A 16,411-nucleotide genomic window follows, 5' to 3' on the forward strand; every position below is an offset into this window, starting at 1 on the left:
TTCAGGAACTAGATAAGTCATTTTATTTTGGATATTCTCAAAGTGTTTTCCAAACAGTATAAGTACAAATCCTCTGGATAAAGAGCAGCATGAGTAGAGGATGTTGACGAAATGTTTAGCAATGGTGGTTTACTTAAGGAAAACTAAGGTGTTATCCCCAAGAAAAATGAATTAGTATCCCAAATACACATGTAGTTTAGCTAGTGGGTTTTTGTATATGTTTTTAGCTCTTCATATGAAGAATATTGTATGTAAAAATTTCTAATGATATCCAGCAACCGCACTCTTATTCTTGACATTTGCTTTTAAGTGGTTTTAAATAATGCATGCAGATATTTTTCAAATGCATGAGTCAGATCACAAATGTTTAATTGGTTTGTCTTTTTAATTGTGGCTGTTATATGAATTACATTTGATTCCTCATCTGCCCTAGTCTTCACAACAATATCAAAGGCAAGGAATTAATTTTTTGTGCTGACAGAAATTCTGTTATTTTATTAATGATGAAGTCCTCCAGTATACCAATGAAATACATCTGTGAAGTTATTACAACATGTTACAGGGATGTAATCTCATGAATAATTAAACTAGGTTGAGTAAAGAACTAGGAAAACACAGAAAAGGAAGGATAACTTCATATTGAAATAGATCGCTTAGCAATGTATACACTTCTTCGGTAAGTTCATGTATTTTCTGTCACTTGAGGGTGAATTCTTTTTCTTTTAACTGTACCGTGTCATTCCATAACAGGAATTTTATTTTAAGTTAGTAAATACCCATTTCTCCCTACTGTTATCCTTTGGTGCTTTTTAAGACATAATGCTAATATGAAAAGCGACTCAGTAAGAAAAGAAAGGGCATTAATTTGGACCTCCCCATTATTTTGCGTATTAGCACCTTTCCACAGCAAATGAGATGAAGCTATCCATGGAGAAACGTTTTATATGTGTCATTCACATATAAAATGTGATATTAATTCACAAAAATGTGATACAAAATTCACACGTCGTCTGTTCATTCACCTTAGCTGGATGATCCCTCTCAACTCAGACAATAACAAAAGTCAGGATGTTCAGCATTACAGGCTCTTCCCTCAGTTATATTTGCCTCAAAAGGAGGAAGTAGTTGGGTTGTGCGGGTGTAAGGCTCAGACCATTTATGTAGTTTTGCCCAAGGGGGAATAGAATTTGGCTTCTCCCACCTGAGCTTTAAAAGTTAATTGGAAGAAAATACAGGAAAGTTAGCACTTGTTCCTTTAATATGGTGGTTATTATGTTTGTATTTCTAATAAAGAAGAGCCATTCTTTAAATGTTGAATAGAACTCTTTGAGAGAAATGGAAGTGGCTTCCTTGGCAGGAAATACAAATAAAAACTTTAAGAGGGAATTGCTTCAAAACTCTGAAAGTGAGTATTCATCTGACAGCTTAAAAATATTCTAGCCACATTGCAATCAAACAGCCTGTTTTAAGGCTTAATACTTGGCTTCTTCAGGATATAACAGCTAAATCAGAAATGCAAAACATCAGAGAGAAGGATTTACCCAATAAATAAAAATAGTAATATCCTCTCCAAAGTCTCCACAGAGATCTCCAACAGAACAGAAGGAGAAGACAAGTTTATCAGTAGTCCCACTGAAAAAAAATATTAGCATTGTTTCTCACTGGTTTTGGAAGGATTTGAATTGCATACCATGAAATGTAGCCTTATAGGAACTGGTAGTTGGCCGTAGTGGTAATGCAGCCAACTGCCAGGAAGCCTGCCTTTAAGGCATACTGATTCCTTTTCCTATTCCTATTACTGCATTAGAGCCAAAACTGTGACTTACACAGACTGACAGTGTGGAGTGAACAGTATATCCTGAAACCTAATATAAGGACAACCCATTCATTTTACATGTTATTTATTGAGAGTTTGTAGCCCTTGTAAATGATGTTACTTCTAGATGATGTAACTGATCAAGATGATGACATGCTGATCATTCTACTTTATTCTTTTCTCAACAGGGAGAAAAGGAATCTGCCATTTACTCCTATTCTGGCATCTATTAATCGCCTTGTTTGTTACCACCTAGGAACAGTAGCAAAGGGGTCTTTCATAATCACACTAGTGAAGATACCACGAATGATCCTTATGTATATTCATACACAACTCAAAGGAAAAGTAAGAGAAATAGATTACATTTTCTTACTGAAAGTCAAGGCCTGATGTGCTTTGCACATTTATTTAATCTGTGTGGGAAGATGGAAGCCTTCTTTTGATACAGATTAGATACAAGTAAGAAATTTTTCACTACCGTGGTGGTGAGGCACTGGCACAGGCTGCCCAGAGAGGCTACGGCTGCCCCATCCCTGACGGTGTCGAAGGCCAGGCTGGACAGGGCTTTGAGCAACCTGGCCCGTGACAGAGGGGTTGGAACTAGATGAGCTTTTAAGGTCCCTTCCAACCCAAACTATTCTATGATTCTATGAATATCTGGTCTTTAAAGGACTGTGGTACTGAGAGGGACTGCTTAAATTGCCAAGCTGAGTGTCAGTTACTGAAACACAAAAAGGATTATAGTTTGCTTAAGATCTTTTGTGTTTCCTCTTTATCTTTGTTTTCCCATATTCTGTGCTTCCTAGGAAAACGCTTGTGCTCGCTGTATGCTTAAAGCCTGCATCTGCTGCCTTTGGTGTCTAGAAAAGTGCCTGACCTACTTAAATCAGGTAAGCTTTTTAATATTCAAAGTTTATCTAAGGGCTGCTAATATAAAGGTATATTCCCAGAATGCTGTTTTGAGGCTAAGATATAATGTACCGTACTTTGGAACTGAACTTGAATTGTGGTAATTCAGTCTTGTCTCCATTACTGAAATAAAACAGCAAATCACTACATTAGTCTCTGTTTACATTGCAAGGTCAAAACCAGACAGTATTCATCTGTGCGAATATGGTATCTCAACTTTATAACAATTTGTTTAGTGGTTGGAGATGCTCCCCCTTACGTCATCCCTGTCAAACTACATGTGAGTTTCAAAACACGTTTGCTGTGAAAGGGAGGGAAGCTTTTCTAGGTGTAATATTTAAGGCTCACAGAATTGAAAAACTGTACGTAACATCAAATTGTCATTATAATTTACAAAGTGGAAAAAGAGTCACAAATTGCAACACACTGGCTGGTCAGACTTCTCTGTAAAAGAGGTTTTACTGGCCTGTGGTTCCACCTCTGTTAAGTATATCTAAAAATATCTCTAATATCTTTTTCCACTGTTCACTTTTTTGCTTGTGGAAATATAAAAAATAAAATCAGAAGAAGGTATTTAAAAAACCCCAGTGTAATCTTTGAAAATTGTCCTGGCTAACCTTGAATGCAGTCAAGTGAAGTATCTAGAAAATATCTTGGTGGACTTGTGTGACTCCCAAACTCTTGTATTTCCAGAATATTTTTCTAACTACTTAATTGCTGTAGTTATGCCACTGCTCACCTCCTCCTGCAGAGAAATTGCAAATTCTATTTAATTAGTTTTTTGGAATAAACTTGTTAATGCATAAATGATGAGCAAGGGAGGAGAAGAATAGTAATTCTCTACCTCGTATAGTCTTCTGTCATCTGGTACACACTGTTTGGTTCAACAACTCTCAAGGGAATCTTTGTTCATTAGCATCATATGACTTACGTGACTTATTCAGAAGCTGTATCTTCCCCCTCCACTCTCGTGTCTGAAGTATCTGATCATTCCATGAGTCAATCTTCAATCTCCTTTTCCCAGAACGCATATACCGCCACAGCTATCAACAGCACCAACTTCTGCACCTCAGCAAAAGATGCCTTTGTTATTCTGGTGGAAAATGCTTTGCGAGTGGCTGCCATAAACACAGTTGGGGATTTTATGCTGTTTCTAGGAAAGGTATGTATGTACGCTGTATACAGTTGTTACAGACCTAAATATTAGCCAGCTTTCCTTAGCAACGGCTTGCACCCCAAATACAACATGCATTAAAATTCCCATTTCTTAGCATGCACTCTACTTGGAGAATTAAAAGGAGACTAGAATAATTGCTGTGGTCAATCACATTTTTTGAGATATACTTTATGGAACTTAATCCAGCAAATTATTCCTATCCCTTGAAGGATGTTGTGTCATCATTTACTAAAACAATTAATACCAATCAACTTAAATGCCTAAGCATTTGGACACTGGTTGGACTCAGCTGTCTTCCTTATTACGTTCCTCTACTTTTTTAAGTCAGAGTACAGTGGTCTGGTCTTTTAATCTAGTAATTAAGGCAATAAGATGTGAGAAGAAATAAACACGTAACAAAGGCATATGTGCTTGGGAGGTAATGAAATTGCATAACATGGTTTTATGGAGGGGTCTGAAAGGTGTTAAAAAACATCTCCCTGAAAAGATGTCTTTCAAATTGTTAGAGAAATGCACAGGTGACAGAAATGTTAAAATGAACAGTGCAGCATGTAAAAAATAGTATCAGCTAAAACACTGCTAGGCTGAGAGCCTGTGTCCTCTACCAGTTCAACCTGATATTTTCATAATACAGTAAAACTGACCCATTTTACAATTCATAATATCAGGTTCTGAAATGTTCAAAATGTCGAGAAACCACAACAATTGTATTAGTTCTTTTATTATTCCCAAAGACCAAACTGGTACCCAGTGAAATACCTGTTAGGGTCTTACACAGTATAGTTCTGTAGAGACAGTTACATGAAGTGCCTCACGTGAGTTCTGGTCTACTTTCTCCTGTATGCAGATGAGACAGAGAAAATCAAACTTGGAAGTTGTTTCCATCAACAAAATGAAAAACATACCACCCTCCTAAGACCTCCTTCCCTCCCCTGTCCCCACACAGAAAACCCAATGATTGCACATTAGCTGATTGGTAGCATCAGGTTCTGGAGTTTTTTTAATTGACTGTATAAAGTTCTTTTCTACAGGAATATTCTATAAGACTAGAACTGTGACAGCAGTATATAAATGTAATTTTCTCTGAAAAATACCGTTTGTGTTGAAGGATGTGTTTGAAACTATTCTGATGTGCACATGCTGGACCAATGGATAAAATGTCCTTTACGTTCAGGGGTGTGGAGAATCAAGGAGGTAAAGATGAACTACCACTGACATCTGCAGCCTCTAGCCCTTTGCAGAGCAATAACCACACAGATTTAAAAAAACCCAAACCACATCAGACCAAACTAAAAATATCAAAAGTCTTCTGCCATTAGGTTTGTCTGCTATTTTCTTTTTCAGGTCCTGATTGTCTGCAGCACAGGTTTGGCCGGGATCATGTTGCTGAATTATCAACGAGATTACACCAGCTGGGTGCTGCCACTCATCATTGTCTGCCTCTTTGCATTCCTGGTTGCTCACTGCTTCCTTTCCATTTATGAAATGGTTGTTGATGTCCTTTTCTTATGTTTTGCCATCGATACAAAATACAATGATGGGAGCCCTGGGAGGGAATTCTACATGGATAAAGTTCTTATGGTAAGTTTTGTCTTGCTCTCTAAGTCTATAGATATGGTTCCATAAAACAGATATTTTGACAGGGAAGTAACTCACTAGCTGACTTTAATGTGTAGGTTTTGGGTTTTTTTTAATCTGGTTGCTTAGCTGTCTTGGCTGTTTATGGCTTGATCAGCAAGCAGTGTGATCTGATGAGCCTCAGGTAAGTAATGATGCTTCCTTCCCTTGGCATCACTGGTATTGGCTTCTATTTGCTGGCTGCTAGATGAGTAGTCATCTTACAGAATCTCACTCTTGAGTATGATTTCTTGTAAAATGATACAGTGCAGAATGAAAAGAAGCAAAACAAGTGGAAAAGGCTTGGGTTTTATGCTTTCCTAAGAAGGACCTCTCTTGGGATGTGAAAGAGAAAAAATATCAGAGTATTTTACCCTATGCATGGATAGTGACCACACTGGAGTTTTTCTTCTTCAGATAGACAGCAATCAGAATTTGACTCTCTGTCATGCAGAGAAACAACAGGTTTTATGTTCTGTCCTGGAGCCTAGATGCTACATCAAGGCCCTTTGCACAATTCAGTTCTTATTCGTTTGTTCCATCTTACTCTGTGTTCATTCTAGCTAGACACCAAGATGTAAAAATTCTACCTCTCGAGCCTTTCAGTTTGTTGTTGTGTGGGTTGTTTTCCTGACAGTATTTTGTGTCAACCATAGAATATGTCACTGTAAAATGTACCCCCATGTGTTGGCCAGAGGAAGATTCTCATGAATTCTAGGCATAATATCTTATTCTGATTACTTGTTAGAAAACCATGCCAAGAATTTAACGTTAAATTTTTGGTAAAACACTGCAGAATCTAGTGTATATAGTAGCTGATGAGTTGCTTTTTATCACAGAATAAGGCTAAATGCAGCATGCTGTCCTGGAAGACAACACATAGATAACTTAGAAAAGCATTGTGTGTTTCTTTAGTCAGCAGTTGATATCACGAAACACCAGCAGCTAACGTTTGCTGAAATTTGCTACAGAATGCTTGCCTTTAAGAGAAAAAATACTACTTAAAATTGAATTATCATCTTTGCTAATCTTCATGAATAGGAGATTTTGATCCAGTGAAAAATTGAAAAGAGTTTGAATTGAGGGAAGTTGGGGAAATCAGCAAGACTTTGCAAGTAACTATCTCCAAGCGCCTCTGCTTAATGGAGTTCTAACAGTTAACAGGATGGGATGTAATAGCTGGGATCTTTGGGGTTTTCTGTGGGATTTTCTTTTTTTTTTGGTGTACTTTTGTTGTGTTCTTTTTGGGTTTTTTGTGGGTATTTTGGTGACAACCGCCGTTTATCTTCCTGCCCCATAAAGAAGAGCGTTGTATGGTAAATGTGAAAGTTATAATAGCACACAAGGGATATACCTCTCTGGCTTCCAGAATTAAATGAGGGAGACCTTTGTGGTTATTTGGCAGGCTTTTTTGATATTTTGTGGGCGTGTCTGAACAAGAGAAATGGGAAGAACAAGTTGTGTTGACATTTTGAGCAGTTACATCTTGACGTTTTGTCTTGAGATCTGATGTTCGGAATCTTCTCTAAGAAAGCTCTTTTCACTTCATTACTGTTTTTCAGGAGTTTGTGGAGAATAGTAGGAAATCTATGAAAGAAGCTGGTCGGGGAGGTGGAGCTGAGGGCAGAGAGCTAAAACCAATGGTAGGTGCAGATGAGGAGGTGGCGATCCTCCAAGAGTTTCACTTTTACTTCTTCTCCCTCTTTGTCTTTACTGACTGCACTTCTTCAGGAGAAGTTTTTGTTCTCTGTATCACTCAAGATGTTCTGCTTTTTCTGTTTGTGAGCTTGCCTATCACCTGGATGGCAGAGTTTTTGTCACAGCTGAGACCATCTCCTGTAAAAGTAAGATGAAAGGAACTGTGTCATCTGAAACAAATGCATTAGTAGCACATGCTCTGTGGTATGCGCAGACAGTCCCAATTGCTAAATATTCTCAAAATAAGGTGGCTCTGGAATTCATTGGGATGTTCTGAATTTAATCATCTTTTCAGCCATGAGCTGAACAATTTTTGCTCATCTTATGTACACCATAAAAGCCTGAAGAATACTACTGAGCACATCCATTGTTGCGAAGTAGGACCAGGCATTTAAAACTCTCACTAAATTATTTTGTACAGTGCCATGGAATTGGATACAGTGATTCCTTTCAACCTGCTCAAATGACATTTCTCCCAGTTGTTTGTTTTTATTGCCAACTACTTACGTTGCTTGTCTCTTGTGTGCTCTTTCCATCTCACACTGTCAGATACACAGACAGTGAACAATGCATCATTTATGCTTCTGCAGCCTGTTTTACTTATGGTGTGCCTGTTAGGAAGGCATTGCATGTCTGAGTAGCCTGGAATAAGGAACAGCTATACATGGTACAGATAACAGATAGGAGGATGAGTTTGGAAGGTGGAGAAGTGAGAACATATGATGGAGAGCCAGGCTGGGCAAGGTATGACTTGTCATCGTGCAATATGACTTTGTGAAATAAGATTTTCTTCCATCATTACTTTCTTAGAGTATTTGGGACCTGACTGAGTTCCTTACCATGGGACAATTTTTTAACCTAATGGAATCTAAATAAGTGTATGCTAACAGTAGAATTTTTTTTTCAATGGTGTATGTGAAGCCATGTTGCATGAGCACTTTTTGACCAAGCTGGAATGGGTTCCTGGTGTAAAGTGGATAGATGTGTAGCTTTGCGTGTTTTGCTGTTTCATTATACCAATTTCTAGATTTGCTTATGCCTAATTGCTGCTGTGTTTATACATCTAAAGAAACTAATTCTATGCTCATTTACTGTTTTATTCTGGGAGCAATTCTAGCTGTTCAAACAGACACTAATGTTGGGATTTTCAGAGTGATCTAAATGCTGTAGATGTAAAGACACCGTTAAAATTATTGAGAATTGGGTGTGCAAACACTCTAGTCATATGCAGAAAATATCTCAGTCTGAAATTTTATGTTAAGCTCTAATTCAAACAACTGATTTACCTTAAGTGGTTTTCCATCATCAGTGCTAGCACAAACTGCTAGTTATGCTTTTTTACTTGACTGCCTAAAGCTTGGATGTTAAAGCCTATTCACTGTGCCCCTCTTTGTAAAAGGGCAAACCAAGTACTTGCAAGTCAAAAATAGTCTTGTTCTGTTATGCATATGAGTCTAGGTGCTTAAGCCTGGCACTGTCTCAAAGTCTGCCTAGGACTGCTGGCGAAGGTGCTGAGCCCTTGGGGCTCACTCTGAGTGTCACCTGCTGAATTACTCCCAGTTTTGCTGCTCATGTGATTGTCTTGTTTGGAACTGATAGCGCCGTGTTCTCTCAAATGGTCTTCCATTTTCGGGCATTCAGCTCCAGTTGATCAGTTTCTGGAATACTAGGATCTCACTTTCTGACAAGGACAGGACACAGCAGTTACCTCCATGAAATTTCCGCTACCTTTCCCCAAGTGATTGCTAAAGGCCTTGGTGACATCTGGAATAGGGTCACTCATAAGTCTGTTCTGTACTACTAGTGCCTATAGTCCCAAAATTTGGTATCTGAAAATTAGATTAATTTTTTGTCTTTTTTTTCCTTCTTTTTTTTTAGAAATAGTCTTTTCTGTTTTACTTCGGTCTCCTTGAAATGCAGATATTTCTTAGACATGACAATTAGTTCTAAAACTGAAATGCCCTAAATGCTAGGACCTTCTGTTCTTGTATCAAGGCACAAGAAAAAAACAACTTTTCACATTTCTTTCTTTGTGGTTTCCAGTGACTCCTTTGACTCAGTTTCTCCTTGTCCTTTGGCATTTGTCTAAGACTGTACTGTATGACTTTGTTTTCTAGGCCTCTGGAGCAAGTTCATCTTGAAACTAGCCAGCCATATTGGAACCCATTGACATTCCAAAACAGTATATATATACATATATACATGCATATATATATATATATATAAATAAACAGCCAAAATCAGAGAAAAGGAACAGGGATTTAATACTTTTTTTAACAATTATTTTTGTGAAACATGTACTCTTTTCATACGGGTGGCTTTTACAAGCAGCTTTATCATTGTTCCATTTTTTAAATTATTCGTTGTGGTCATGGAAATGTTGATTCTTATCTGCCTGATATTTTACAATCTGGAGGAGGTATCATTGTAAAGATAATCTGAAATGATGACTGGTGTAGAGACAGATTTCCCATGACACTGCTAATGTGCTGAGAGTTTTACTTGCTTAGTTTGTTTAAATTTGCATTAAATTCAGGACAGTTACATGTAAGGAAAACCTTCAAATCAAGAAAAGTCTCAAATTTAGTTTTTCAGAACGTGGTTTCAGTGAGAGTTCATTCAGTTTGAACAGGTTTGTAGGCACTCATTTTACGTTTCAGCCCTGGCTGGGCATGCTTTCGTTTTGTCAGTATCAGATATCACGATAACCAACTCCTCAGGTATTCAGGTGTGTGGGAGCCCTTGCATCTCCTATTAAACAGAAACTACAAAATGGGGACAGATAATTTTTATATGCAATTAACTTCCTGGTTTACCCTACTTACCCCTCATACCCATTGCTCTCTATCCTCTCCTTGAGTTCACTTGCCTCCTTCACACTTCAGCAGTGCTCCTTTGAAGGGTATGGATTCTCCATATGAAACAACTGAAATAACATTGTTAAAGCTCAGTCTTAGTCATACTCATGATTAATTCATGACTAGAGATAAAGATGCTAAGGATGGAAAGAGAAATGGACTGTACACCTGTACAAAAAAGTACTGTATGCTTCATTTCATTTAATGCTGGAGAGCTCTGGGAGGAGGAAGGTACCGTTCCTTACCTGTCATTTCATCCATATTTGTATGTACTGTAGCGGGTGGCTAAAACAGGAAAGGGCAGAGAAACATTTCTTTGGAAGTGTAACTGCCAGGATAGTTATCTAAAGTTATCAAATAGTAACAAGAGAACATGCTTTTTTATTATTATTAGATACGTATATTTCTTTTCAGTCTGGAAGCTCACCAGATACAAATGCGTATATTCAATTGTTCAGCATATTGTAATGGTAAATGCTTAGAAGTGTATTTGCTAAAAATTCATGATTCTGTCTATGCTATATACTCCTTTTGTTACAATTTTTTTAAGAAAACTATTTTTGTTAATGTAAAATTAATATTTCAGAGCAGAATTTTTAAACTTATTGCACTAAATACAAGCTCTGTACAAATGAATAATGCCTCGATGGTTCGATCACTCCATTCAAGAAAATCTTTTGAAAGAGAAAAGCCCTTCTACAGAAGGTTTGTGATGGAGTGGAGTGGTATGTCTAGCTAGAGACATGCACAACTCATCTTACCAAGGTTTAATAAGTAAGCAGTTATCTGTGCTTCCTTTCAGAGGGTCAGACTTTCAAATTGCTGGTTAGAAAAAACATACGTTATCATGTAGCTAACCAGTGCTCTTACCTTTTGGCAATAGTGAAATATTTCACTTCTGCTTCTATAAATCATTTGATTAATTTGTTTAGTTTTCTTTCGGTAAGCCAATTAAAAGGATTTACTCTTTTCATATCACAGAACCCAAACTGCATGAAAATAAAAATACATTTAGAAATGATAGCTGCTGGGGAGGCAGGGAGACAGAATCATCCAATCCTGCAAGCTCTTAGACACTTAGTTGAGTGAACCATATTGGTAGCTCCACTGGCATCAGGAGAAAGTTGTAAGTTACTCATCCATGTAAGTGCTAACTGGCCTAGAGCTTCAACCTATGGATTCAAACTGGACCACTGCAGAGGCCTCTCACTTCAAGTTACAGATCAGGCAATCTAGAGGAAGCACTGCAGCAGCCTTAAGTTCGTGGAGAGGAGACATTCTTGCTGTACCAATGTGTAAGACAGCAGGGGCACTGACCACCAATATTTGTGTATATCAGTGGGGGTTAGCAACAGAAATTTAGAAGCTGGCTTAGATGAACCTTAGAAACTGAATTCCAAGGCCAGGAGACTTATCACATACCCAGTTGCTTCCAGAGAAACTAATTTCCATCTTGTTTGGAAATTATTGGAGGTGCTTTGATTGAAGCCTTGAATTGTGCTCATTATAACAACAAATTTCTGCCATGACCAGTTCCACAAGTTTGTGTTCTCTGCTCACTGGAAGTCCTGGGTGGGGGCTCTTCTCTGTAATTGCAACTAGGACTGCAGTTGGAAACGAATTTTGTATTTTTGTATTACTTGACTGTGCACCATTTTTATAGCAGTTTATCCTGTTTTAAAAATAAATTTGTTTTATTTACATGGTGTTTAAAAGATACAGGCAACACTTTTCTATGGGTAGTTGTAATGTTTAAGTGGCAAATCTATATCATTACCAAGTTCTTAATAAAATCATGTGCACCATTCTTGAGTGTATATCCAGCATGCAGAGCTTTTCAGTTGTGCCAAAGAGGCATTCCATCCACATGCAGGCTTTCCAGTGGCCCTTTAGAGTTTTGCTGAGGTTCATTTGCAATCAGACTACAAACCGCCCTCTTCCAGCTCTGTCTTGAGCAAGGAGACAAGTAGAAGACTGACACCTGAAGAGACAACTTTTCAGGACAAGTTTAGACTCTGCTTTCCTTCCCTAGCGGAGATAGTGGAGTGGGAGAACACTTGACATGTAAATCCCTAGTTGGCAGTAGAGATGCTGGGGTCTGCCAGTTGTGACAGATTAAATACTGTTTTTTGCCAGCTGGTTATTAAAGCCAGTGTATGGACTGTTTTGTGGGAAGAAGTCTAGACTAACTAGACAGTGATGCTGGATTTGGAAGTAAGACTGGAGGAGGAGGAGCAGATGAGACAGCTGAGACAGAGAAATCATCTCCTTGGAAAGTCCACTGAACCAAGTAGTGCTTTGAGGACTGGAGATTCAGTTTTGACAATTTAGGTTTAAAAATGAAGCCAATGGGATTGCTGGTTCCCAGCATTTGGTTCTTCCAAATGGTCTGCTTTGCAGCCTTTGATCAGATAGATTTCAAAGGAAAAAAGCATACCATTCTTTAAATTGTTTAAATTTTTCCCACATTATTTTACTTTCTTATTTGGAAGTTGAGCAGCAGTGTGTCTTATTTATTGCTTCTTCCAGCCCTAGAGAACTATGTTCTTTTAGGTCTCATTTCTGTACTGCTCTTCCAGCAAAGGAGTGCCAAGTGGCCGAGTGTCAGCTCTCCTTCGTTCCACTGATCTTAGCACATGCCTTCACACCTTCCCGATGTAATGATTCAGGGTATCTCCTGGACTGAATGGGAGGGGTAGTAGGGGCTGACCTGAAGTTCTGAGGTGGGTTTTTGTTTTGTACAATATCACTCCATCACTGTGCTTGCTGGTGTTAGGAGTGCAGCCCATCACTTCATACAGTTTCGGTGCTGCTCTAGATTTAAACATACGGTATGGTCACCTTAGAATTGCTTATTCAGCTTTTCTGTAGCTTGTGTTCACACTCCTAGTGGCCAAAAACAGGATGGGGGTTTACATGTGGCCTTAAGCTTGGCGTAGTAACCCAAGAACTTTCTGCATTAGGAAAGCATGTCCTAGAGAAAAGGGAGAACTTAAAAACCCAGCTGCATTGTGGTGGGTTGACCCTGGCTGGCAGATAAGCGCCCTATTCTGTTGCTTGCTCAATACCCCCAGCAGGATGGGAGAGAGGACTGGAAGGACAAAAGCGTGCAGATAGTTCAAAAAATAAGAATCCCAAGTGATGCAAAGGCAATCACCACCTCCCACCAGCAGACCAGTGCGCAGCCAAATCTCCAAGCAACAGCTACTTCGGAACCACACACACCCCCCCAGTTTTACTGCTGAGTATGACATTATATGGTATGGAATATTTCTTCAGTCTGTTCAGGTCTGCTGTCCTGGCTGTGTGCCCTCACACCCTCTTGCCCAACCCCAGCCCGCTCTGCTGGGGTGGCAGAGTGAGAAACAGGCCTTGACCCCTGTGCAAGCACTGCTCAGCAACAGGTTAAGTACTGTTGTGTTAATCAACACTGTTTTGGTCAATAATCTAAACCACAGCACCATGCAGACTGCTGTGAAGAAAATTAACTCCATCCCAGCCCAACCCAGTACACAGGACCACTTACCCTAGAGTTAATCCAAGACTTGCTCCCTGCATTTCTGTACAGCACCTTCTCAGGGTGGTTACTTCTTTCTGAAAGGGCTTTTTTTGCAGCAGGCAAGTAGCCTGCTCCACAGTGCTCCCTTTCATGGAGGGAGCAGGGGATGCTAGCTCTTACTCTTTCAGCACAAAATGGGGATATAAAGCAAAAATGAGCCCTTTCTGTATCAGTGTTCTGGCAATTAAGCAGCCAGTGTTGGAGACGACATATTTAATGTGCCCTCGGGGCATGCACTTTAGTGGTTTGCTCTGAGTGGTTACGATGTATTCTATGAATGTATGTTATAGAGTCAGAATAAAATGCATTTAGCAGACACATACTCATCATCACCATCCAGTGATCATTTGGTTCTGAGTGCATATTACATGCTGTATTGAACATGGCACAGTCATTCTAAGAAACAACCTCAAGATTTAAAAGTAGATACCTAACAGCATTCCTGTTTTTAAATCATGGCTTTGCCTGTGCAGATACTATTTACTAAATCTAAACATCACTAGTCCATTGTTTCTTGAACAGCTTGTGTGACACATTATCACCACAGAAATCCTATTTCATCTTAGTGGAAAAAAACAAAAACCTTGTGTTTCCCCAAACAAAACCCAATAGGCTTATTTGAAGCATTTCTTGCACTCAGCTTGCTTGTTGGGGTGATGGAAATTTACTCTAAATATTTCATTTTAAAATGCTCTTTCAACTACTTCATCTCTGCTGTTATTTCCATCACATAACAAAATATTATGGAGACTAGTAAAATTGTATTTCTTGTGTTCTGTAGCAACTACTGTTCTCAAGGTATTTTTTTTCTTCTCTATTTGGAGAGATGAGGGATGAGATGAAACTTGTCTCTTGTGATGTGAGTTGTGTATAAAAGGCAGAATTTCTGTTCTGGGATGGCGCTGTGATGTGTCTTGCAGTGTTTGCAAGCTGATGCAATCAAGCCAAAGCTCTTCAGAGATACTGGAATTATGACAATATTTCTAGGGGCAATCCATGTAAAAATACCCATTTGGAGGCTAAACTATCTGGCATTCATTTGACAGAGATCTGTTAAAACAGAACTAACAGAAAACCAGTAAACATCAGATTCAATTCCCCTGAGGTCAAGTCATCATATGTGAGTATGTTGAGCAGAAGTTGTTTTTTTAAGCATTTGGTACTTTTCTGTGGAAGACATATGGGACTCCCCTTAGAACCAAAGTTGCAAGAATTCAGAGCGAAAGTGCCATCTGACTGTAGAAGAACTAGCCTAATTTCAGTAGCACAGAGAGCTGGCTTCTCTCTGTATGTGATGGAAGCCGCTAGCAGCATAGGTGGCTATCATTCCTCAAGAGAACCACCACTCCTCTCTTATTTGAGTGAAATAGGAGCAGCGAGGGAGTATTTCAGAAAGGTTTTGTGAGATTAGGAAGCTGTTACTCCTGAAACCCAGCAGAAGTGGGGCCCTGACCACACAACTTCTAATTCTCAAATAAATACTGGATTTGCTACAGTGCCAGTATTGTTTGGGTCCCTCCCTGCTTCAGCTGAAAAGGGAGAATACCTCTCATTAGAGAAACAGTGCTGCTGACAATGTCATAGTGTCTCACAGGGCAGGGAGAGAGAAGAAAAGAGAAAGGTGGTTTTGTTTCCAATGTAGGCCAGAAAGCAGCTGCCAGAGGTTAGGTGCAGCCATGGAGAGCAGGATTTCACAGGTAGAAAATGTTCCACAGGATCTTCACAGTAGTTAAGAAAAATCACATTCCGATTCACAGACATCTCACAGCAACATCCCCTGTGCCCTGCTTTTATTTTGCTCTGGAGCTCTTCAGAGTGCAAGAAAGAAGGTGGAATCCTATACCTATAGAAAGAAGTTATTTCTATATGGTGGATGGTGTTGCTGATTATAGCAGATACGCTAAGGAAAAAGGAAAATCTTCTGAACAGATTTTAAAGGCTTGACAGTACATGCATTGTCTATCAAAGCTTCATCTGGAAATAAACTTTTCATCCTCTTTTACTCATACTTCAAACAGGGCAGTCAAACCCCTGGACTGGCTTAGTGATTTACATTGAATCAAGATCAACTGACAGGTGCTCCTTTTTCCAGTGGAATGCCACCTCCTTTGGGAATGGGAAAAGTAAATGTGACACTGTTTATTGTTGTCTTGAGAATTTGAAATGTTTTATACTGCAAGCTGTGAATGCAGGAAGAGAATGGAAATTAACAGTGCTGATCTAATCTTAGATTTTCTGTGTAAACTGACATTGTGCCAGGATACTGATGCAAAACTGTATTTTAGTCTAAGAAATGTATAGATTTTTTAATGTATCAAAATAAAGGTTTTCTTTTTAAGTAAGAGAGAAATTTCTGTTGTCTTCCTTGCGGGGTGCTAAGCCCTGCTTTTCTTCTTAGGAATATTGCCTCATGACCCTGGAAGCAAGCGGCACCCATCCAAATCTTTGCTCAAGATTAGCTTTGCCTTGTGCCTGCCCTTTAGCTGAGTAGCTGCAGTAGTGCTGGGCATGCCCTCTTGAGGCTCTCTCACTGTCCTGGTGCCAAGGAAAGCATTGCTAATGCTTATGCTTATGCTGAGCTGGGAGGGTTGAATGGGGTTTTGGAGAGCAAGGTGGGTTTTTTGCCGTCGTTCTTCCCTCAAACCTTCTGTTGCTCAGCTTCTCTCCTGGGGATAGGAAACTGCCCTTTTTAACTGTAATGCCAGCAGTTTCACCCACCACCAGGTTCCTTGGCCTCCCTGATAGACAGGCTACAGGGGGTGCTGAAAGGTCAGTCC

The 16,411-nt window shown here is 39.2% G+C and overlaps 1 protein-coding gene across 1 annotated transcript in view; it reads left to right on the forward strand.

Moving 5' to 3' along the window:
• Positions 1-10,067, forward strand: part of SLC44A1 (solute carrier family 44 (choline transporter), member 1) — a gene marked incomplete at its 5' end in the record, with an annotated part of 46,206 nt that extends 36,139 nt beyond the window's left edge. The window contains 6 exons of the mRNA XM_010022224.1: positions 2,005-2,161; positions 2,623-2,706; positions 3,750-3,887; positions 5,247-5,483; positions 7,082-7,162; positions 9,335-10,067. Coding sequence (XP_010020526.1) covers positions 2,005-2,161; positions 2,623-2,706; positions 3,750-3,887; positions 5,247-5,483; positions 7,082-7,162; positions 9,335-9,358 — 721 coding nt within the window. The remainder of the gene's footprint in view (positions 1-2,004; positions 2,162-2,622; positions 2,707-3,749; positions 3,888-5,246; positions 5,484-7,081; positions 7,163-9,334) is intronic.
• Positions 10,068-16,411: the final 6,344 nt, after the last annotated feature.

The sequence above is a fragment of the Nestor notabilis genome, unplaced genomic scaffold (assembly GCF_000696875.1).
Source record: "Nestor notabilis isolate BGI_N333 unplaced genomic scaffold, ASM69687v1 scaffold5729, whole genome shotgun sequence".
Classification (NCBI taxonomy): domain Eukaryota; kingdom Metazoa; phylum Chordata; class Aves; order Psittaciformes; family Psittacidae; genus Nestor; species Nestor notabilis.